Source organism: Erythrolamprus reginae, chromosome 3 (assembly GCF_031021105.1).
Source record: "Erythrolamprus reginae isolate rEryReg1 chromosome 3, rEryReg1.hap1, whole genome shotgun sequence".
In the NCBI taxonomy this organism is placed as follows: Eukaryota; Metazoa; Chordata; class Lepidosauria; order Squamata; family Dipsadidae; genus Erythrolamprus; species Erythrolamprus reginae.
The window spans coordinates 58,977,261-59,001,442 of record NC_091952.1 but is presented as its reverse complement, the minus strand read 5'-3'; the positions used below and the strand labels follow the sequence as shown (position 1 = coordinate 59,001,442).

At 41.9% G+C, this 24,182-nt stretch overlaps 1 protein-coding gene across 3 annotated transcripts; it reads left to right on the top strand.

The window, feature by feature from the left end:
- Nucleotides 1–3,043: 3,043 nt before the first annotated feature.
- On the top strand, nt 3,044–23,519 carry ELK4 (ETS transcription factor ELK4). Of its 3 annotated transcripts, XM_070745509.1 has the most exons (8): nt 3,085–3,321; nt 4,873–5,007; nt 13,330–13,514; nt 13,817–13,902; nt 14,008–14,223; nt 18,063–18,947; nt 21,583–21,699; nt 22,686–23,519. In XM_070745509.1, exons 5-8 carry the CDS (start codon nt 14,017–14,019, stop codon nt 22,782–22,784), a joined length of 1,308 nt encoding a protein of 435 aa, XP_070601610.1. In that variant the 5' UTR covers nt 3,085–3,321; nt 4,873–5,007; nt 13,330–13,514; nt 13,817–13,902; nt 14,008–14,016; the 3' UTR covers nt 22,785–23,519. The 3 variants fall into 3 exon arrangements, with proteins under 3 accessions (XP_070601608.1, XP_070601609.1, XP_070601610.1); XM_070745507.1 differs by lacking the exon at nt 13,817–13,902 and having other exon boundaries at nt 3,044–3,321; XM_070745508.1 differs by lacking the exon at nt 13,817–13,902 and having other exon boundaries at nt 3,065–3,321; nt 4,865–5,007.
- The last annotated feature ends 663 nt before the right edge of the window (nt 23,520–24,182 follow it).

The window sequence follows — 24,182 nt, the reverse complement described above, 5'->3', positions numbered from 1 at the left end:
ACCATCCCACTGCTCACGCCACCCAGTTCCCCTCTCCCTCTACTACCAGCCCACCAACCAGGTTACCAAGCCACAAAGGCTGGGGACTGTTGCTTTACTAGGAATTAGATGATGTAATAATCATTGTGTGGGTTTTAGCAGAATAGGCATGTTTGATTAGTGCAGTGTTTCCCAACCTTGGCATCTTGAAGAGATCTGGACTTCAACTCCCAGAATTCCCCAGCCAGCGAATTCTGGGAGTTGAAGTACAGATCTCTTCAAGTTGCCAAGGATGGGAAACACTGGATTAGTAAATGTGGAATGGGGAGATAGTTTGGAAACCCAGTTTGCTTTGCAATAAACATTGAATGACTATGCTGTTGACTCACTTTTTCAATACAAATTTGCCTCAGGACTAATGTGAAAAGAATTTTTTTTTGGCAAATCAATATTTTTCATCCTGTTGGGAATTCATTGAGAGAAAATTAGGATGCAAATGTTATATCAAATAACACGAGCTCGTGCAGTGGTTGTTTGAAGAAGTAGATTGTACAGTAAGACCTGAAAATAGGAGATTGCAATCTATGATGGATATATATCAAAGATTTAAACACAATCGCAACTTCCAGATCATGGTCATTTATGGTTTTATATTTATTACTGCATGTTCTTGACTGAACTTGGCAAAAATGTAAATCTTTTTACATTTTTACAAGCAACAGTTACTAAAATATATATATATAAAATCAGGAATAAAAAAGTTAAAAAACATGAATCTTGCATAAGCACTGAGGCAGTCCCTGAAGAATCTGAAAACAAATGACTTTTTAGCTATGTTATTATAACTTGGGCAGACAAAGACATAACATCATGCTATGCTTGGTTAGCTTAACCCCACTTATTTTAGAGTTCAGAGAGAATCCAAACCAAATTGTTAGCTTATGGTTTTCTACAAACCCGGAAAATAATGAAGTTGGTAACTAATTTAAGCATGCTGTTTGAACACAATACTAAGTCTATCTAAAATTTTGAGCCTTTCTGGAACTTCTATAATTGAACATATAAATAATTAATGTTGAATATATATACTTTAGTGTCTTCTTTACTACCTGTTCTTATTGGTATCATTATTATTATAATTATTATTACTCTGTTGCTTTGCATGTATACTGAGAGTTTTTGCACCAGAGACAAATTCCTTATGTGTCTAGTCACGTTTGGCAAATAAAGTATTCTATTCTTCCCAACTAAAACAACAAAGCTTGCCAATAATGCAGCAGTAAACATTGCTCTTATTGCATCAAGAATCCTCCATAATCATATGTGACAAATGAATTTGCTTCATTTGCTCCACTAGAAAGTGGGTGGTGTGAATACTATTGTTTCCCCAGAACAGGTGTCTAAACATGATCTCTATGTTTGAGATATCTTGTTGACTTAACTGGGTGGAAAATGTGTGGTCTAGGCTATTCTGCCTTTAAAAAAACCTTTATTCTTATTATGTTTGTTGGAATATTTTATTTATTGCCAAGTTCATTCCAATCTGTAATGATAAAAATATTATGAAATTCAGTTCTTTTTTCTTTATCTATGAGCAATGACAAGAAATGAGATGGGTAGCCACAAATGCCCCCTCCACCTAGAATAGGTCATATACATTACAATCGGACCCTCATAGAATACCTCCCCTTACCCGGGCACCCATTTCTGTCCTCAAGTCATTTTTATAAGAAGCTTCCTTCCTTCTAAATTTTCTGAGAATATTTATCTAAAAAGAAGCCTTCCTTGTAACTTACACCTTATCTCACTTGGCTGGATAAGCTACTTTAAAGGTCGGTGAACCATGAAATGTTCTAGCTTCTCAGTTCTTTTGTTTGCACTATATGAAATGCAAGGTGCAGGAGCCGGAGAGATTCTCTGGATTTAAAACCAAAAGTCTCTTGAGTAGCCTTCCACCTGCACCATTTTCTCACTTTCAGGGTTGGAATTTGGAAGTCATAATGTTAATAACAACAATAACAACAACAGAGATGGAAGAGACCATGGTGGTCTTCTAGTCCAACCCCCTATTTAGGCAGGAAACTCTACACTACTTCAGACAGATGGTTATCCAACATCTTAAAAACTTCCAGTGTTGGAGCATTCACAACTTCTGGAGCCAAGCTGTTCCACTGATTAATTGTTCTAACTGTCAGGAAATTTCTCCTTAGTTCTTTCCTTGTTTAGTTTCCATCCATTGCTTCTTGTTATACCCTCAGGGGCTTTGGAGAATAGGTTGATTCCTTCTTCTTTGTAATAAAGATAAGCCATTAAGAGATTGTTAAAAATAAAGTTTAGAAAGCTTAGAACTACCTTGTCTTAAACACAACCTAAGCATAGCCCATAAAACCATCTGCTACAAGTCCTTCCTGTCAATTACTACTTCAGCTTCAACCACAACAACACACAAGCACACAATAGATACAAACTTAAAGTAAACCGCTCTAAACTAAACTGCAGGAGATACGACTTGAGTAACCGAGTAGTTGATGCATGGAACTACTGTATTCTGTAGTAACATCACCTAACCTCCAAAACTTTTACCCTTAGATTAACCACTGTTGACCTCTCCTGATTCCTAAGAGGTCAGTAAGGGGCGTGCATAAGTGCACCAGAGTGCCTTCCGTCCCCTGTCCTAATGTTTCTCTTTTACTAGTATCACGTATATAAATATTATACAGTATCTTTGTATACCACCGATACGTACTTGACAAAACAAACAAATAAATAAAATAAACCAGGCCTCAAGGCATGTGACAAAACAAAATGAGCGCGCTCTAAAAGAAAACCCTGATTATTTGTTTTGAATTGGTAACAAGCAAGTCTTTTAACTCTCCCAACTCTCACTTTCTAGCTCTGCTGTTTTGTTTTTTGTTTTTTGACTAGCTGGCAAAAGCAAAACTCCCACTTACACAAACTACTGCAATGACCAGAAAGCCTTGCGGGACGGAGGCGGGAAAAAACATCTCATTGGCCCAACAAATTATTCAGGTTGTTCGTGATTGGACTCTTCCCTTCCCTTTCCACAAGGGAGTGGCGGAAATGCGGAGTACGGTGGCCGTCATTGGGCTTGGGGAAAAATCTATGTGTTCCGGAATAAACGCCTGGTCGGCCAGGCTGGTCTCGCCGCTGGGCTTTTTCGCGTTTCGGTTTTGCCCTCAGAGAGAGAGAGAGAGATGGGCAGCCAGCTCTGGGGTCTCGGCCGAGGCCGCTGGCCATGAAAGGCGGGCATTCGGCAGGGAGCAGCTCAGCACCTGCCATTGCACAGGAGCGGCTTGACTTGGGAGGGTGTTGTCCGCCTGGGTGAGTCCAGGGTCGGTTTGGGACCCTTTTTTCTCTTCCTTCCCCGATGCTGCTGAATCTCGCAAGGCGGTGGTAGGAGATCTGCCGCACGCCCTGGCCGCTATACTTTCCTGCGCCCGCGGAATTGCTTTAAAACGGAGTGGCGGAAAGACACTCTGTGTATGCTCAGAGGTCCTTTCCCGGAAACGAAGCACGCATTAAGCGCATGCGACGCTCCTCGTCCTCTCGCTTCCCCGCGCCCCCCGGGCTTTCAGATCCCGACTCGCAATAGCAACATAGACTGACTGACTCACTATATGCTGACTCTATATGCTGACGATATGCTCATTCTATAAACCAGTGTTTCCCAACCTTGGCCACTTGAAGATATTCGCTGCCTGGGGAATTCTGGGAGTTGAAGTCCAAATATCTTCAAGTGGCCAAGGCTGGGAAACACTGCTATAAACTGCTTAGGGAGGGCTGTACAAGCACTTTGAAGCGGTATCCATTAACTGCACCAACGTGCCTTCTGTCCCCTGTCCTAATGTTTCTTTTTATTTGTTACTAGTATCATGTATATGAATATTATTATATCTTTACATACCTCCAATATGTACTTGACAAAACAAATAAACAACCAAGTAAGTAGGTAGGTAGGTAGGTAGGTATGTCGGTCGGTCTAGGTTGATATTGCGAGTTGGGATCTGAAACGGTATACTGTATAAGTCTAAGTTGCTATTCCTATTGCTATTCATATAAATGATACTAGTAACAAATAAAAAGAAACATTAGGACAGGGGATGGAAGGCACGCTAGTGCACTTAATAGCGAATGCTGGCTGGGGAATTCTGGAAGTTGAAGTCCAAATATCTTCAAGTTGCCAAGGTTGGGAAACACTGGTTTATAGAATCAGCATATCGCCCCCAACAATCTGGGTCCTCATTTTACCCACCTCGGAAGGATGGAAGGCTGAGTCAACCTTGAGCCTGGTGAGATATGAACTGGTGAACTACAGCTAGCAATCAGCAGAAGCAGCTTGCAGTACTGCACTCTAACCACTGCCCAAGCATCAAAGTTCTGACGTGCTCAACCCCATCTTGACAGATGCCTGGGTTTCTCTCTTATGTTGTTAGCTGGTTTATTAATTGCTTTCTGAGAAATATTCCCATGCAACAGTTGCACGGCATGTTTCATTAATTCTGCTTTTGTCAAACGATATATGAACACGGCCCTTGGCTAAGGATTTGGAAATTTTCCCCTGATCCAAACAAATCAAATCTGTACCTACGGTGGAGGTTTATATTAGCTGCACTGATGTTTTGACATTTCCCTACTACTTGTTCTCAACCTTATAAACCGCTCGGAGAGGGGTGGCATACAAATCTAATAAATAATAATAATAATAATAATAATAATAATAATAATAATATTGTTACTATTACTATTATTACTATTACTGTTATTACTGTTATTACCATTATTACCATTATTATTATTATTATTATTATTATTATTATTATTATTATTATTATTATTAACTTTCCCTTCTTTTTTTTGCTTTGAGAACCTCAGATGTGGCTTCTGAAACTTGCTGGAAACTTTCCTAACCAACTTCAGATCTTCATATTCTGTTATGGCTTTTCTGGAATCCAGTGTCCTCTCCTTCATACACATCTAGTGACAAGTACCCAATGCTGACCATGCATGGTAGGCAAGCTCCATTTGAAATTTCTGCAATTACATTTTGCTCTGGTTGCATATTTCATAGGGCAAGAAATCATGTGGGGCTACCCAGATGCTTTTAGCTTAGTACCTAAAGTATAATATAATATGGGCACATACTATTTAATTTAATTTAATGTATTAGACTTGTATGCCGCCCCTTTCCGCAGACTCGGGGCGTCTCACAACGAAATAGTGACAGTGTAACAAATCTAATATTAAAAACATTCTAAAACCAACATTGGAACCATACAACACAATCATACTATGTGTAAACTGTATAAGCCTGGGGGGTATCTCTATGTAAATAAAGGGGGGGAGGGGGATATAGTAGTTATTTGTACAGAACTTGGCTTGTTTTTTTCTATTGCAAACTTTTATTTTTTCACTGGAAATTCTTATTAATAGATCATAACTTTGACTTGTATGAAATTTGTGTAATATGTATGTATGTTTTCCTCATAACAAGAACAACTAATAAATGGTCTTGAGTCAACCAAGATGTCAGGAGCCAATCACAAGAAGAAAATCTCAATTAGTGTCCCTCAGTGGCAGTACAGTGATCCCTCGAGTATCGCGAGGGTTACGTTCCAAGACCCCTCGCGATACTCGATTTTTCGCGATATAGTGGTACGGAAGTAAAAACACCATCTGCGCATGCGCGCCCTTTTTCCATGGCCGCGCATACGCAGATGGTGGAGTTTGCGTGGGCGGCGGGGAAGACCCAGGGAAGGTTTCTTCGGCCGCCCAGCAGCTGATCTGCTCGGCAGCGCCGCAGCAGCAAGGAGCCAAAGATCGGGGTTTCCCCTTTGCGTGGGCGGCGGGGAAGACCCAGGGAAGGTTTCTTCGGCCGCCCAGAAGCTGATCTGCTCGGCAGCGCCGCAGCAGCGAGGAGCCGAAGATCGGAGTTTCCCCGCCGCCCACGCAAAGGGGAAACCCCGATCTTCGGCTCCTCGCTGCTGCGGCGCTGCCGAGCAGATCAGCTGCTGGGCGGCCGAAGAAACCTTCCCTGGGTCTTCCCCGCCGCCCATGCAAAGGGGAAACCCCGATCTTCGGCTCCTTGCTGCTGCCCGCCCGCTGCTCGCCCGCCCGCCGCCCGCCGCTCGAGAGCAAGAGGGGGAGAGATAGAGAAAGAGAGAGAAGGAAAGAAAGAGATGAGAGAGGGAGGAAGAGAGTATGAGAGAGGAAGAAGCAAGATAGAGAAAGAGAGAGAGAAAGAAAGATGAGAAAGGAAGAGAGTGACGTCATCGGGTGGGAAAAATCGTGATATAGCGTTTCGCGAAGATCGAGATCGCGAAAATCGAGGGATCACTGTATACTTGAATTTTCTTTACCTCATTGAGAAGAAATTAGGTTCAGAAGACATACTGGGATGGTGCTCATCCCATTTCCCACATAATTCACCTAGTCTTCTGCAGCTAGTACATTGGACTTTTATCATTGCACCATAAAGCTCACTGGACGATTTCATGACAGTTTTCTGAACCCAAGCTACCTCATAGAGTTTATTGTGAGAATAACATGACAAGCATTCCATCTGGAAAATCTACAACATAATCAGAAAACACCAACTTGGTGGAAGCTTGTTAAGCACTTAAGTGTTATTTGCTTTCTCTGGTTTTTCCAGGTTATTACTTTTTCTACTTAAGTCTTTGTAGTACCATTGTTGTGACTACTGTCACAAAAACACATTAGGTATTTTTTTTGCAGCCTTATATATTAAAAAAGATTTAAAAGAACAGAATGAAATAACAATATATGCTTGCCAAGATCTGAAGTGTAGCTTTGCAGCTTGATTATTTGGTTGTGTAGGGAAGAACTTTTTTTTATACTTTCGTAGTAGATAGAGGTCTTTGAAGTTTGTTCTGCAGTTGCAAGACTAAATGGACAAAGCAGTTTTAAAAAGGAAAGTGGCTTCCCTGTTATTTAACCTTCCAGAAGCAATAGCAAAAGATCATTCAAGGGATACAAACATTTTTTTCTTATGTGTGTATCTCTGGTAGTGACTTCTGGAATGCTTGAATTTTAAATTGTACGTTTGAATTTGAATTGGAAGGGAAAATATATAAAATACGCCGAAATTCAAGCATTCTGAAATTGGATTTGGATTTTTTATACTAAGTCTGCATACTAAGGTTCCTATATTTGGGTAAGAAAATCACAGACATGTATAGGATTGGAGCCATACTAGATTAAAAAATGGCACATATGAAAAGGATCTACATAGTTGGCTTGATAGATCATAAAATGAACATGGATCAATATAAAAAGGCTCCAAGGTTGACAAGACATGATTTTCCAGATGAAGTTTAACACGTAGCTGGCTATTGTATTTTGGGCCAGCTATAGGTTCAGTCATTTTTCAAGGAACCTCTAAATAGAGCACATTGTAATAATCTTAAATTGTGCTCTAAAAGTGCATCATGGTTTTGGGGGTTTCCCTTGCCTATTACTGTATAGCTATCACATTGTATGCTCCACAAACTGTACCAAGAGCCACATATAATAAGGGAAAGAACATTTAGGCCTTTTTAAAGCCATACACAATAGAACTTTATGTGTCTTCGTAACCTCTTGAGCCATTCTGTCCTGGTGTTTGCAAAGCAACTGCTTGATTTTACGGCTTGATTCCTAGTATTTCATCAAACTGTTGCTTAAGCTTTGCATAGTCCAGCATTTTCCTAAAGAAATGCCAGTAGTCTTTGACTCACAGGCCAGTCACCTAATGACCATTCAAAGTTACAAGGGAGTAAAAAAGAAAATTACCTACAACGCATCCTCAAAGTTACGACTGAAACACTGCCATAGTCAGCAACTCAGCAACATCTCATCAGCAAAAAAGCAGGTTACAAATGTACACAGATGCTTCCTTTTTGTGTCCCTTTAACTTTGGTTGTGTTCTCATAAGATCTTTTTTAAAAAGGGGGCTTCAGAAAAGTTTTTCTAATTTCTGATTTGCGGGCATTGACTTTAGTTAGAGTCGGAAAAAGAAGCAGATATGATTCGCTCTTGGGAACAAGCAGTCTTCCCTTCACGTGCACCCATTCAGTGACCGTTCCATGTTATGGTGTGGTCATAGCCATTATTTCAACCCTGTGATAAAATGATCATGATTCAGACACTTGGCAGTTGACTCACAATTTTGTTGTTGCAGCATTCAGCAGTCAGGTGATGACATTTATTTATTATTTATTTAGATTTATTTTGTTAGATTTATAAGCCGCCCAACTCCAAAGTGGACTCTGCCTTATCTAACATTAAACATTAAAACCCCTATTGTTAAAAGCATTCACTATTTCTGGGGCGGAGCAGAATAGCATAATTCACTGGCCCCAGGCCTGTCGTCAAAGCCATGTTTTTAAGGCCTTCCAGAAGGCCAAGAGGGTGGAGGTGGTATGGATCTCGGAGGGAAGCAGGTTCCAAAGAATTGGAGCCGCCACAGAGAAGGCCCTCTCCCATGGCCACAGCAGTGGACATTGTCTGGCCAAGAGGGTTGAGGTGGTATGGATCTCTGAGGGAAGCTGGTTCCAAAGAATTGGAGTCACCACAGAGAAGGCCCTTTCCCATGGCCACACCAGTGGACATTGTCTGGCCAAGAGGGTGGAGGTGGTATGGATCTCTGAGGGAAGCTGGTTCCAAAGAATTGGAGTTGCCACAAAGAAGGCCCTCTCCCATGGCCACACCAGTCGACAATGTCTGGCTGACAGGATCTGTAAAAGGCCAACCCAGTCGCTGGGAGGTGTGAGACCGGAGATGTTCCCGTAAGTAATCTGGTCCTAAGCAATGTAGGACTTTATAGGTAATAACCAATGCCTTAAATTGTGTCTGGAGACCAATCGGAAGCCAGTGCAGCTCACGGAGTGATGGAGTTATAGGGATGTACCGAGGTACACCCAGAACAGCTCGTGTGGTTGCGTTCTGGACTAGTTGTAATCTCCAACTCCAACTAGTCCCATGTAGAGCCCCATTTGTGATCTTCACTATAAAAATTCCAACAAGCAAAATCAATGCGGAAGCTTGCAGGAGGTCACAAATTGTGATATCTGTGACCCTTGGGATTCACATAATGATTGCAACTGGGACTGCTGTTATAAGTTGTCATAGTCATGTGATATAAGGCGACTTGTACCTTACCACTGGGTTGCTTTGTGACCAAGTCCTCAGTCCCAATTACCATTAATAAGCAAGGACTACCTGGCAGAGACATCTGGTTTTGTGGGAACTTTGTCACTGGAAGCTTTCAAGAAGATACTGGAGCCTTTCCAGAGCCCGAGCTGCTTTGCCTCAAGCATTTGTGCCCCTATGTGTGTGCTGCTGCCCAGGCCTCTGTTTGGCCAAAGGTTGCCTGCTGAGGCTGCTGAGCACAGATGAGCCTGGCCTGGGTTTGAGGGTTCTCCAAAGCACTTGGAAACAGCAGGGAATTCTCATCCTATTCTTCTCAGGGGGGAGTGTCCCGTCAAAGCTCTTCCATGTTTGTAATCAAATAAAAAGACTGACCCTCAAAAAAAAAAAACTTCAGAAGAAAAGGATTTAGGGGTAGTGATTTCTGACAGTCTCAAAATGGGTGAACAGTGCAGTCAGGCGGTAGGGAAAGCAAGTAGGATGCTTGGCTGCATAGCTAGAGGTATAACAAGCAGGAAGAGGGAGATTATGATCCCGCTATATAGAGTGCTGGTGAGACCACATTTGGAATACTGTGTTCAGTTCTGGAGACCTCACCTACAAAAAGATATTGACAAAATTGAACGGGTCCAAAGACGGACTACAAGAATGGTGGAAGGTCTTAAGCATAAAACGTATCAGGAAAGACTTAATGAACTCAACTGTATAGTCTGGAAGACAGAAGGAAAAGGGGGGACATGATCGAATCATTTAAATATGTTAAAGGGTTAAATAAGTTCCAGGAGGGAAGTGTTTTTAATAGGAAAGTGAACACAAGAACAAGGGGACACAATTTGAAGTTAGTTGGGGGAAAGATCAAAAGCAACATGAGAAAATATTATTTTACTGAAAGAGTAGTAGATCCCTGGAACAAACTTCCAGCAGACGTGGTAGATAAATCCACAGTAACTGAATTTAAACATGCCTGGGATAAACAAATATCCATCCTAAGATAAAATACTGTACAGAAAATAGTGTAAGGGCAGACTAGATGGACCATGAGGTCTTTTTCTGCCGTCACACTTCTATGTTTCTATGTTTCTATACTCGACTGTCATCCGTCAGAAATGGTGTAGGGCACTGATGGAAAACCTTTTTTGGCTCAGGTGCCAAAAGGGTGCATGCGTGTGTGAGTGTGATAGGGTGCATGCGCATGCCCAATACCCCTAATGCAGTGCCCTCCCCCTGCGTACATGCACACAACCCCCTCACTGCCCCCCCTCCCCCACTACGCATGGACACAGGCCTCACTGAAGCCTCTGGATTTCCGGGACGTTTATGGCAAAAACAGAAACGAATTTCTGGTTGGGCTATTTTTCACAGGGTTCAGGAGGCTTTCCTGAAGCCTGAGGAGAGTGAAAACGGAAGGAAATAAGGCTGAAAATCAGCTGGTCAATGCACATGCATGCTGGAGCTGATTGGGGGCAATGCTTTGCATGCCTTCAGATATCGCTCTGCGTGCCACAGGTTCACCATCACTGGTGTAGGGTTTTCTGCTTGAGTGGGCTTTGGACTAGATCAGTGTTTCCCAACCTTGGCCACTTGAAGATATTTGGACTTCAACTCCCAGAATTCCCCAGCCATCGAATGCTGGCTGGGGAATTCTGGGAGTTGAAGTCCAGATATCTTCAAGTGGCCAAGGTTGGGAAACACTGGACTAGATAACCTACAAAGTCCCTTCCAATTCTGTTATTCTGCATCCGTTTACAGAGATAAAGGAAAAATACTTTGAAAGAAAGCCCCCCCCCCCCAATTCCCCTGTGACCTCTATTTCTGCCTGGTTTCTTAGCTGTGCATCAAATGTCACAAATCATCTTGGAAAGTATTTTGAGTTCCTTTACTTGAATAATTTACAGTTTTAGAAGCAGACAAATTGATAGATTGTAGATCTCAAGGAAGGAGATAATTGCCCCAGTGTGTACTTTAAATGAAACAATGAATCATACTTAAGCATTATGCAGGTACTGTTCCAGTATGTTTTCTGAATGGGCCACTTTGTAATATTCTAGAATTAGTAAAATAATATTTTTCTTGCTACTTGTAAAAAAACAACACATTACTATCTAAACAACAGAATTATTAACCGAATTATTATCTAAACCAGCGTTTCCCAACCGGTGTGCCGCGGCACACTAGTGTGCCGTGAGACATGGCCAGGTGTGCCGCCAAGCTTCAGCTGGGTGGAGCGCTGCCGGTATTTCCGTCCTGGGGCTCCCGTTCGCAGCTGTCCCCCGCCTCCTGCTCGATGCTGCGGTTTTCGGCGCTCTCCTGCTGGGCCCCAAAGAAGGAAGGCACGAAGAAGGAGAGCTCCATTCTTCGCACCTTTTTCCTGCCTTCCTTCTTTGGGGCCCAGCAGGAAAGCGCCGAAAACCGCGGCATCGAGCAGGAGGCGGGGGACAGCTGCGAGCGGGAGCCCCAGGACGGAAGTACCGGCAGCGCCCCGCCCAGCTGGAGCTTCTCTGCCGTTGACGGCAAGTGTCTGATGGGAGTGGGGGGAGGTGGCCGCAGCGGCCACAGGCAGTCGCGGGGAGATGGCGGCGGCGAGAGGGATCGCTCTCTCTCTCTCTCTCGACGGCAAGTGTCCGATGGGAGGGGGGGGCGGCCGCAGCAGCCGCAGGCAGTCGCGGGGAGATGGCGGCGGCGAGAGGGATCGCTCTCTCTCTCTCTCTCGACGGCAAGTGTCCGATGGGAGCGGGGGGGGGCGCAGCGGCCGCAGGCAGTTGCGGGTAGATGGCGGCGGCGAGAGGGATCGCTCTCTCTCTCTCTCGACGGCAAGTGTCCGATGGGAGGGGGGGGCGGCCGCAGCAGCCGCAGGCAGTTGCGGGTAGATGGCGGCGGCGAGAGGGATCGCTCTCTCTCTCTCTCGACGGCAAGTGTCCGATGGGAGCGGGGGGGGGCGGCTGCAGCGGCCGCAGGCAGTCGCGGGGAGATGGCGGCGGCGAGAGGGATCTCTCTCTCTCTCTCTCTCTCTCGACGGCAAGTGTCCGATGGGAGCGGGGGGGGGTGGCCGCAGCGGCCGCAGGCAGTCGCAGGGAGATGGCGGCGGCGAGAGGGATCGCTCTCTCTCTCTCTCTCTCAGCTGACTGCAAGCGGGAGCCCTGACGGTGGCGGTTGGAGGTGCTGCTGGACGTCGTACATGCTGGCGCTGCGTGCCTGGCATATACGGTGTCCAGCACCACGTCCAGCTGCCGCCGTCAGGGCTCCCGCTTGCAGTCAGCTGAGAGAGAGAGAGAAAGAAAGAGAGACATATAAGAGAGGCAGAGAGAGAGAGAAAGAGAGACATAGCAAGAGAGGCAGAGAAAGAGAGACAGAGCAAGAAAGAGAGAAAGAGAGACATAGCAAGAGAGGCAGAGAGAGAGAAAAAGAAAGAGACATAGGAAGAGAAAAAGAGAGACTTAGCAAGAGAGGCACAGAGAGAGAGAGAAAGAGAAAGAAAGAGAGACATAGCAAGAGAGACAGAGAGAGAGAAAGAGAGAGAAAGAAAGAGAGATAGCAAGAGAGGCAAAGAGAAAGAAAGACATATAGCAAGACAGTGAAAGAGAGAGAGAGCAAGAGAGAGAGAAAAAAGCAAGAAAGAGATAGCAAGAGAGACAGAGAGAGAGCAAGGGAGAGAGAAAGACATAGAGGAAGGGAAGGAGGGAGAGAGAAAGAGAGCAAAAAAGAGAGGAAGAAAGAAAGAAAGAAAGAGGGATGGAGAGAGAGAAAGAAGGGAAGGAAGGAAAAGAGAGAAAGAGGGAGAAATAGAGCAAAAGGGAGGAAGAGAGAGGTTTTTTTTGTCCAAACTTTTCTTTAGCCCGCCCCCCCCCCCTTTCAGTGTTCCCCAGGATTTTGAAAATATGAATAATGTGCCGCGGCTCAAAAAAGGTTGGGAAACACTGATCTAAACAGTTGATTTCTTTTTTAAAAAAATAAACTTTATTAATTTTCCATTATTTTCTTTAAAAGCAGTACAGTACTGTAATGCAATGGTACAATATGTAATTCTGCATTGTTACATTGTTGCATTTGTTTCCTTTGAGTTGATTTCTTGGTCTAGAAATTTTTAATACAATTGCAAACAAATTGTATTCTTTATGTTATATGGAAAGTAATTGGCTAAAACTTCTTCATATTTTCCCCTCCAGTAATTTTGCTACTTATCTCTAGATCCTGATTCTACTTTTACAACTTTGTCTGTAACCTGGAGGATTGAGTACCAAAGTGAAAATCCATTTATACCTGCTGCCTTCCAGATGTTTGGGTTCACAGCTTTTGGAAATCCTTATCATTGGCCTTACTGGCTGGGGCTGCTGGAATCTGATCTTCATTAGACATGTGGATTTTTGTAGAAGGTATGTTTGTGGTGCTCAAAAGAAGAAGGAAGAACAAGGCTATAATGTCAATATTTGCATCTCTAAAAGACTCTTCCTGTTCCATTGTTGAATATCACTGGGATCTTCCTTGTACTATTCAGCTGTAGAAATTTGGGGGGGAAATGATATAAAAATAAATTTGGAAAGCCAAGAGGAGGTTATTTGAACCATTTCATGCTTGGTATTTACCTGAAGGGAAGATGACTAGATGATTTTCCGTTTCCATTGCAGTAGTTTCTAGCAATCTAAAATGAACCTATCTTCACTTTTTTCATAATTAGATTTCTGCCAATTGATCTGATTAGGAAAGAAAGCTTAAGAGAAAAAAGCAGAAAACCAGATTGTATTGCAAACATACAATGTGAATGTGAGTTGACTTTGAGTTGACTGCTCACAACTGGAGATGTATTTGTTCCCAAAATATTGTGCATGACCTTGATGTCAATCTTATCTCCTCTTTTCTAAATTTCAGTTCATTGCTATGGACAGTGCTATCACCTTGTGGCAGTTCCTTTTGCAACTTCTTCAGGAATCTCGAAATAAGGACATTATTTGCTGGACCTCAAATGATGGAGAATTCAAACTTTTGCAAGCAGAGGAGGTAGCCCGCCTTTGGGGAATCCGTAAAAACAAGCCCAGCATGAACTATGACAAACTCAGTCGGGCTCTCAGATATTATTATGTAAAGGTAACTTGGCCCTTTGTTTGCATCATGTTTAACTTACATTGCATTCCAGTGGCTCTAGAATTAGTGGTTTTTTTCCACTCTGTTTTCAATGTCAGGACTGTTGGGAACTCCATGAGAGTTTATTGATCTATTTATTTGTTTGTTTGTTTGTTTGTTTGTTTGTTTGATTTTTATGCCACCCTTCACCTTAGACCAGTGATTTTCAAACTTTTTTGAGCCACGGCACATTTTTTACATTTATGAAACCCTGGGGCACATTGAGCAGGGGGGGGGGGGGGCGGCTAAAAAAAGTTTGGACAAAAAAATTCTCTCTCTCTCTCTTCCTCCCCTTCACTCTATTTCTTTCTTTCTCTCTCCCTCCCTCTTTCTCTCCTTCTCCATCCCTCTTTCTTTCTCTTCCTTCCTTCCTCTTTTTTGCTGTCTCTCTCCCTCCCTCCCTCTATGTCTTTCTCTCTCTCTCTTTCCCTCCCTCTTTCTCTCTCTCTTGCTTTCTTTCTCTCTTGCTCTCTTTCTTTCTCTTGTTTTCTCTCTCTTGCTTTCTTTCTCTCTTGTTCTCTTTCCCTCTCTCGCTTTCTCTCTTGCTTTCTCTCTCTCTCTCTCTCTCTCTTGCTTTCTTTCTCTCTTGTTCTCTCTCTCTCTCTTTCTCTCTCTTGCTTTCTTTCTCTTTCTCTCTTGCTTTCTCTCTCTCTTGCTTTCTTTCTCTCTGAGCTTCGCGGCATACCTGACCATGTCTCGCGGCACACTAGTGTGCCACGGCACACTGGTTGAAAAACACTGCCTTAGACTCAGGGCAGCTTACAACATGTTAGCAATAGCACTTTTTAACAGAGCCAGCATATTGCCCCCACAATCCGGGTCCTCATTTTACCCAACTTGGAAGGATGGAAGGCTGAGTCAACCTTGAGACGGTGATGAGATTTGAACAGCTGACCTACAGATCTACTGTCAGCTTCAGTGGCCTGCAGTATAGCACTCTATCTGCTGCGCCACCCCAGCTCTCTTGATTTATTGATCTAAACTGGAAAACAGATAATGTTACTTGCTGGTCTGAGTAAATGTATTTGTTTTGTGATTGAGCAACAATCACTGCTACTGTTCTACCCAACCATTTGTTCTTGTTTTGAAATAAGTTTGTGTAACTCAGAGCTCTATTATTTGACACTTTGATTTATTCATTTGAATCATCAGATTTTTAAAGGCTATTGTATTAATAAAGTTACTATACTTTACTATTATTAGTAAAGTAAGTAATATTTTATGCAGAATTTCCATGGAACATCTGAATTCATACAGTATGATTCTCTTCCTCCCCACCCCGATGTTTTCAGGAAAATTTTCAGCATATTCTGAAAAGCTTCAGCTGACGTGCTTATTAGAATTTAATTTGGAATAACATTGACTTGACTATTAAATACTGCGTGTAATTTTGAATACATGGATTGTAGCACTCAGCACATTGCTATAGAACAACATGAAAGCCATTGAATACTGTCTGGAGACTTTGAAATGGCTGTACAGTAGTTCATACCATTCTGCTGAATATTTCAGATGTTAATTTCCCTTTAGCTACATCAAGTCATCTCTTAATACTTAATCTTGATGCTAAAATGCACCATTGATATTGATACAAGTACTATGCCTAAGATAAAATTGGCTTATATTATACTGCCTTCTGAATCATAGTAATAAAATATGCAGTTGTCTGAAAAACCATGTTCATTATGAGCAAACTTTTTTAAAAAAGCTCTGCTATGTTTTTAAATTCATTTTTCATTTTTTATTATTGATAGATTTGTTGGTATGCGGCTGGCCTCACAGTGAAATAGGAAAGTGCATTCTTATTTTCCCTGTGCTATATGTTTATAGACAAATGGATGTTGGGTATGCGTCCTGATTAGTACAGGGATGTGTATCTTCAAATCACTTACTAAACAAAAGTGAAGAAAGCTTAAAGTATGAATCTAGAACTATGTAGGGATCCTTTAGCCCAGCGGTCCCCAAACTACGACCCGTGGGAAGGATGCGGCCCGCTGAGGCCATTTATCCGGCCCGCAGCAGTGCACGAGATTTTATCAATAAGCTCCCGAATCTCCTGTCCACTCACCGCGGTCTGCTGCTGAGCGAGGAGGAGGTGGAGAGCCAATGGGTGGGGAGGAAAGCGGGCCTGCAATTGGCCCCTTTCTTTGCCGCCTTTAGAAAGAGAAAGTGTTGCTGCCCTATGGCAGAGCAGCAACAGTTCCTCTGCCTAAAGGCAAGAAAGAAAGGGGCCAATTGCAGGCCCGCTTCCCCCCCCCCCCGCCCCTTGGCTCTCCACCTCCTCCTCCCCACCTCCTCCTCTGTGGTGAGTGGACGGGAGATTCAGGAATCCCCCGAATTCGCCCGAATGGAGGAGGCGGCAGCCTCAAGGGACCAACAGCCGGTCCTTCTCGGTGCTGCGTTGCTGCAGCCTCCAAGGCCAGCACTGCCACCGCCTCCATTCAGGCAAAGGGATCTCCTCGGTGGGCAGCCTCGGAGGCTGCAGCAACGCAGCAGCAAGAAGGACCGGCTGTGGGTCCTTTGAAGCCGCTGCTGCCGCCCACCGCAGAGATCCCTTCGCTTGAATGGAGGCGGCGGTGACTTCAAGGGACCAACAGCCGGTCCTTCTCGGCACTGTGTTGCTGCAGCTTCCGAGGCCGCCGCCTCCATTCGGGTGAAGGGATCTCCTTGGTGGGCAGCCTCGGAGGCTGCAGCAACGCAGTGCCGAGAAGGATCGGCTGTTGGTCCCTTGAAGCCGCTGCCGCCCACTGTGGAGATTCCTTTGTCTGAACGGAGGCAGCGGCAGCGGCTTCAAGGGACCAACAGCCGGTCCTTCTTGGCGCTGTGTTGCTGCAGCCTCCAAGCTCCCCGGATTGTCGTAACAACGAAACGTTGTAAGTCGGGGACGATGTAACCCAGGGACTACCTGTAATTAGAGAGAGAGAGAGAGAGAGAGAGAGAGAAAGCCATTGCTGGAGAGAGAGAGAGGGCCAGAGAGAGAGAGAAAGAAAGAAAAGAAAGAGAGAAAGAAAGCAAGAGAGAAAGAGAGAGAGGGACAGAGAAAGAAAGAGAGAGAGAAAGGAAGAAGGAGAGGTAGAAAGGGAGAGAGAGAGAAAGAGAGAAAGAAAGAAAGAGGGAGAGATAGAGAGGGAGAGAGAAAGGAGGAGGGAGAGATAGAAAGAGAGTGAGAGAGAGGAAGCAAGAGAGGCAGTAAGAGAAAGACAGAGAGAGAGAAAGAAAGTAAGAGAGAGAGAGAGAGAGAGGGACAGAGAGAAAGAAAGAAAGATAGTGAGAGTGAGAGAGAGGAAAAAACAGGAAGAGAAACATTAGAAAATGATGGAGGGAAAGAATGAGGGAGAGGAAAATGAAACAAATGAGAGAGAAGGAAAAAACGGAGAGGGAAGAGAGAAGTGGAAAGGAAGAAGGGAGGGAAGGAAGGAGAAATGGAGGGAGTTTGTTGATTTAAGTTTAAATTTACTTGTTAATAAAGAAGTATAAATTACTTTATGACTTAATTACTTTATTACTTCTTCATTTCAAATATATTTGTTCCCATTTTGTTTTTTACTTTAAATAAGGTATGTGCAGCTTGCATAGGGATTTGTTCATGGGTTTTTTTTATAGTCCGGCCATCCAAAAGTCTGAGGGACAGTGAACTGTAAAAAGTTTGGGGACCCCTGCTTTAGCCATAGAGATAAATGGGACAAAATAACCCCACAGTTTTCTCATCTTCAGTTAATCGTATTCCCTCCTTGACTAGCTGAACTATGTCTGGGACAAGAGGGAGGTGCCTAATCTTTGTTTTATTTTTGATATTTTCACAGAACATCATCAAAAAAGTGAATGGTCAAAAGTTTGTTTACAAGTTTGTATCTTACCCAGAGATTTTGAATATGGATCCGCTGGTTGTTGGCAAAATTGAGAGTGAAGCTGAGGCACAGGCTGCTTTTGTTGAGACTAACAATTCTACAAAGGACATTGAAAGTTACGGGAAAGAAAAGCTTCAGGCCAATGGGAAATCCTCCAATCGCAATGACTATATCCACTCAGGCCTATATTCTTCATTTACTTTGAACTCTCTTAATTCCTCCTCTTGCACAAAACTGTTTAAGATGGAGAATTCAGCTGAGAAGCTGACAGAAAAAAGAACTCAGGATTCAACACCTTCAGTCATAAAATTTGTAACCATGTCCTCCAAAAGACCGCCTGTATCTCCCCTTGCCTCAACTACTCAACTGACCTCTACTATTTCAGTGGCCTCTGTCGCACCTTCAGGTCCAAGTGGAAGTCTCCAGGCCTTGGGATCTCGAGCAACATCTAAAGGTCCAGCCACCGAAAGGCCAGCATCTTTGCCAGGCTCGACCTCTCATTTTAAGTCTACATCTCCTGCAACCTCCTCATCTCCTGGTCTCCAGGTCCCACCCAAATCTCCCTTGCCACCTTTAAGTTCTAATTATGATCTGGTTATAGATACAGAAACTGAGTCTGTAGTTTGCCAGCAGTCAGAGCACTTTCAGAATCAACTCTTGGAGGTTAAACAGATGAGTTCCGCCATGTTTGAAAAGAGTTTTCGTCATAGCAGAACTAGGAAGCCCAAAGGACTGGAGATTACTCCCACTCTGGTTATTACTGGCAGTGACCCCAGTCCCCTGGGAATACTGAGTCCTTCTCTACCAACTGCTTCTCTTACACCAGCACTTTTTTCACAGGTAATTTTGTCTTTTGTTTGAGATCCAAATTCTGTATGTGAATTTGCAATAGAATATGAGGGTCGCCCAGAAAGTAATGCACCACATTTTTTTCTTCAACAATTATTTATTGAACACAATGAAACTTACACACAAGAAAGAATGAAGTTTCTTCTACACTCCCTATTTTTCCATGTAATCTTTGTCCCGTACTATAGCCTTCCTCCAATGAGACAAAAAGGGTGTGTATATGCCCTGTCGGTACCATTCCTTGTTCTGGTCACAAAGCCATTTCGGCACTGTGCGAATCACCTCTTTGTCATCCTCAAAATGTCTTTCACAAATGGCATTTTTTCAAATCCATGCAGATTCTCCATAAATTGTACACAAATGTTTGTGAATAGTCCCAACAGTTTCTTTCTCCGCAGTGAGAAATTCAATGATAACACGCTGCTTGTAACGTACATTACTTACAGATGCCATTTCAAAACACTGCTGCAGCTACGCTATCTCTCTGAAGAAACACAAAATTTACACACATACTCGAGACAATTCAAATAATGTATATCTAAAGTTTCACATTCGTACCATTACTGTAGCCTAAGAGGAAAAAAATTGGTGCATTACCTTCTGGGCGATCCTTGTAGAAATTTACCTGCTAATTCTTGCTTTTGGTTTAAGTTTGGGAATAAAAGTAGGAATTTAAGAGACTTGGTGGCTATCTACCTAAGGTTGTCATTGACCAGAAAATTGACCTAATCTGTTTAGTACATATTTTAGCCTGCTTGAGGAGTTAATGCAGAATACTTAATGTTGGGTGTTTTTTCAACATATTACTTTTTCTTAAGAGACCTAAGCTTTCTAGATATTTGTATCTTAGTTAAGACAATAAGGGACAGTTGGGTATAATGGTTAAGGCATCTGGTTATAAACTGGGAGAAGCAGAGTTCTAGTTGTGCCTTGGACATGAAGTGACCTTGAGCCAGTAACTTGCTATCAGTGCTAGGAAGGAGGCAGTGGCAAGCCATTTCTGAAAATCCTTCCAAAAAAACTTCAGGGACTTGACCAGGTAATCTCTGAAAATTTGTCCTTAAAAAAGGACAAAAGTTAACATTTAACTATTCAAATCATGGTTACCAGTTTGGAATTTCTATCTTCTCTCTGTTTTAAGAAGAAATTTCTTCAACTGATTAAGACCATATGTAATTATTACAGCAACACTATGTGAACATAATTTTTACTTAACATAGCAGTTCAAAAATATTTCTAGGTGATTTCATATTCTAAATTAAGCAGATGTACTTTCAGCTAAAGTTAATTTTGCTTCACATATAAAAATAGAGTGTAATGAGTAAGCAAGTGATTTGAATGTAATGAAAAATAGGGAAGTGTTGGTGAATAGGCAATCCAATCTAACGATTTAACTATGATGATGATAATAATAATAAAATATAATAATAACAATAACAACAAACAACAACAACAACAACTGGGGTGACTTGATCGAAGTGTATAAAATCATGCATGGGACAGAAAAGGTGGATAGAGAAAAAATATTTTCTCTATCACATAATACTAGGATGAGGGGGCTATCCCTAAAGCTCATAGGTAAGAAAATGAGAACAAATAAAGGGAAATATTTCTTCACCCAGAGGGTCATTGCTTTATGGAATTCATATCCAGAAGAGGTCATGACAGCTGTCAGCCTTGATAACTTCAAGGCAGGATTAGACAGATTCATGGATGCCAAGTGTATCTGTGGTTATTGAAACGGATGTCCATGTGCCTCTATGTTGCTTGAGGCAGGCAGGATTCCCTGGAGTACCATTTGTTGGGGGTCAAGGGAAAGGGAGGGTCTTGCCTTATCTTTCTGCTCAAGATCCCCATAGACAATTGGTGGGCCACTGTGTGATACAGAATGCTGGACTCGATGAGCTTTGGCCTGATTCAGCATGGCTTTTCTTATGTTCTTAATAATTGCCTTTATTTGCATTGTACATCAATTATACAACAAAATTGGTTTAGCCTCCACTGGTGCATTCCAATAGTTTGGATTAAATCCCAAAATGGCAGTTGAAAATAGTTGATCAAAATGAAAATGAAAGTAAAATCAGAGTAACAACCTCAAGCTAATGTTTTAGATTCATGGAATTCATGAACATATGGCCACTTTCTCTTGTAAGAAAGAGTATGAAACATCTCTATTTTAGGACCATCTGTACAGGACAGTTTATTAAATATTGTTTACCTAGGTCACTTGCTTTATTTTTGAGCCATTAAGTGCTGCTTAGACAGCAAATACAGTTATTTAAAGCCGACACATCTCCGCTCCATTTTATCATACGGTATTTGTTAGGATCTGACATTGAAATAGACAAAAATCTCTGTTCATCTCCTTCTCTCGCTGTATCTGGAAATGAAACATAGCTAACCAAATCGTCTTCCTGTTTTTGCAGTGTGCCATCATTCTTTGTTCCTAGACCAGACAGAACTAGTTTTATTTTCTATCCTTTATTAACGGTCATATTGGTCGCAGACTAGTAATGTTAAAACAGATGTCTTACCTTAGTGGTATTAGATGCTGGTTAGTCATAATTGAATTTAATGATCACTTCCAAATGATTAGTTTTATCCTCTTGTTCTGTATGTCCCACAGACACCTATTTTATTGACACCAAGCCCCTTGCTCTCCAGTATCCATTTTTGGAGTACTCTCAGTCCAGTTGCTCCTCTCAGTCCAGCAAGATTACAAGGTGCTAATACCCTTTTCCAGGTAAGTCTCAGCTCATGACAACAAACAAAGTCTACATGGCAGATATTTCCCAAATAGACACATAAGACATTTTCTTCATTAGGTTGTGCAACTTTATTTAAGCCAAGGACTAGACCTGGCCTTTAGGGAGCGAGTTGGGAGGAGGCTGAGCTCCAAAAATGGTCAAGAAGGTTTACAAAGGGGTAAGCAAGAGTAGGAGAATTACTTTTGATTTAACTATAAGGACAGTTTGAGAAAGTAAAATGACCTTCTAAGTTGATCATCCCTGTGAGGAGTTTGTAAAGCCCAAAGACCTTCTAGCCAGTAAATAAGTGTGATGCTTTACTTTGCAATAAAATTATACAGTCCTGCATCTTGGTCACACCCAACCTGGTAATTGATCCCATGAAGCAATCTGGTAACATCATGATCTAGAATCAGACTCTTGGAACAGGGATGCTGTCTGGGGGTCTGGGAGTTGACATCCACACACCTTAAAATTGTTGAGACAAATGAGTCAGTCCTCCTGATTATGGAATGAGAAGAGGAAAGCTAAAAACAGTTGTGCTTTTTTTGCTTGATTTGGAAGATTTAAGGAAATTCAATATTCCTGCAATAATAACCAAAATGCAGAGGGAAAATCAACAATAGAAGTCCTTGCATTTTAAGTTTTTAATGTATCACGCTAGAAGAAATGACTTGGTAACTTGGGTGCTTGACTTTTGTAGCCATTTTGGTGAATTTCATATGAATAATTTATTTATTATTAATTTGACTTGTTCGCCACCTAATCCCGCAGGACTCAGGGTGACTCACAATAATAAATGGCTGGGTAGGCTTCCCTCTTGAAAAATGAATATGAAATTGTTACTTTGCCTTAAGCTGAAGAAACTGAAGCCTGCCGGTGTCTTGCTGATGACAAAAGCAAACAAGTGAAAAAGCTAACTAAAAATACAGATATTACCTTATAGACAACTGTAGCATTAATATCTGTTTCTGTTTTATAGTTTCCATCAGTGCTGAATACTCACGGACCATTTACTCTGTCGGGAATGGATGGGCTTTCCACTCCTGGCCCTTTCTCCCCAGATTTGCAGAAGACTTAACCTATGGCCTTTTGAAAATGGAGAGCTTAAAAAGAGGAAGAGGCTTTACTAAAAATGCTGCAATCCAGGTTTTAAGAGACAGTTTTAATTGCATAGAGGCAATTTAAAGTGACTTGGTTTTTGCTATTCCCAGTTCAGATGCCTTTGCAAAATTCTCTTTAAGACATATGAGAATTCATAAGGAAGTGCCTTGACCGTGGAGATTCTTCTTTAGAGTTTCTCTCTCCCCCGTGTTCCTTACTGCTTCTTTTGAATGAAGAAGACTTCTTTTAACAGACAACATACTTTTGTATTACAATGAGGTACTGGACAGAACTGCCAGCTGATATCAGATGGCTTTTGACTGATATCCATCCATTCCTTTGCTTTTTGTTTTTTATGTCAAAATATTATTTCGTGGAAGCTGGCATTCCAAGAAATACTTGGAAAATGAATAAAAAGATTTTTTTTTACAGTGAATTCCAATGACCTTAAAAAGTTTTAGCATTGCATCTTACAATACTGTAGAGTCGAGCAAAAATTTTTAAATGGTTGCTATAGATAAGAAATATCTTTTTTCTCTGGCAGAAATGTCAGTTCATCCTCACATAATAGTATGGTATTTTGTATGCTTAAATGGCATAGTTATGCATAGATCATGGATTGAATTGCTTTGATCTTCCCAAAATATTTAAAGGTGTTAATATTTGATAAGCCAAGTCAAGAAAAATAAAAGCAAATCCCTTGTTTAATAAACAATTTAGCAGGTTGAGCTAATTAAAGAAACTTGCAGTGGATTTATGGTGGCACTGGATTAATAAGCATTTATTTGACACAGCAGGTTATTGTTGTCTTGCTTCTTGTTAATATACATAAGTGTGACATTTATTATTTGTTCTTTTTTCCTCTCAAAGAGGGAAAGAGACATACCTTTTCTTGGCCTCCTGCATATCTAGGTGTTATTTTAAACATAAGTGGATTGAATTGTTAAACATTCAAGCCTTTCAAATTAGAATGTGTCATTATTAGAAAGTACTCCGACTAATTAAATGTTTGAGACTAAAGGGAGAAAGCACAAAGTGGCACATGTTGTTTGAAATCTAAAAGGAGTAAAATGTGGTTTTAGCCTGTACTCAATCTTGTGGGAAAATATTCATTGCATAACAAACTTCGACATGATGGTAGTTGAGACTTCTTTGCAAACATATGGTAACATAATGATGACTTGCTAAAGTGGGGACTAAAATTTGAAAGTAAAATGGATAGATATAACACCACTAATAGTAGTTATCCCTCAGTTGAATTGAAAGAAGATAATATTCATATCAGGCTCTGCTATATTTCAGAAAACACTTTAAATCTTGTTGCTTCAACAGCTTATTATAAAATTGAAGTAGATATCAGTATTATAAAATTGAA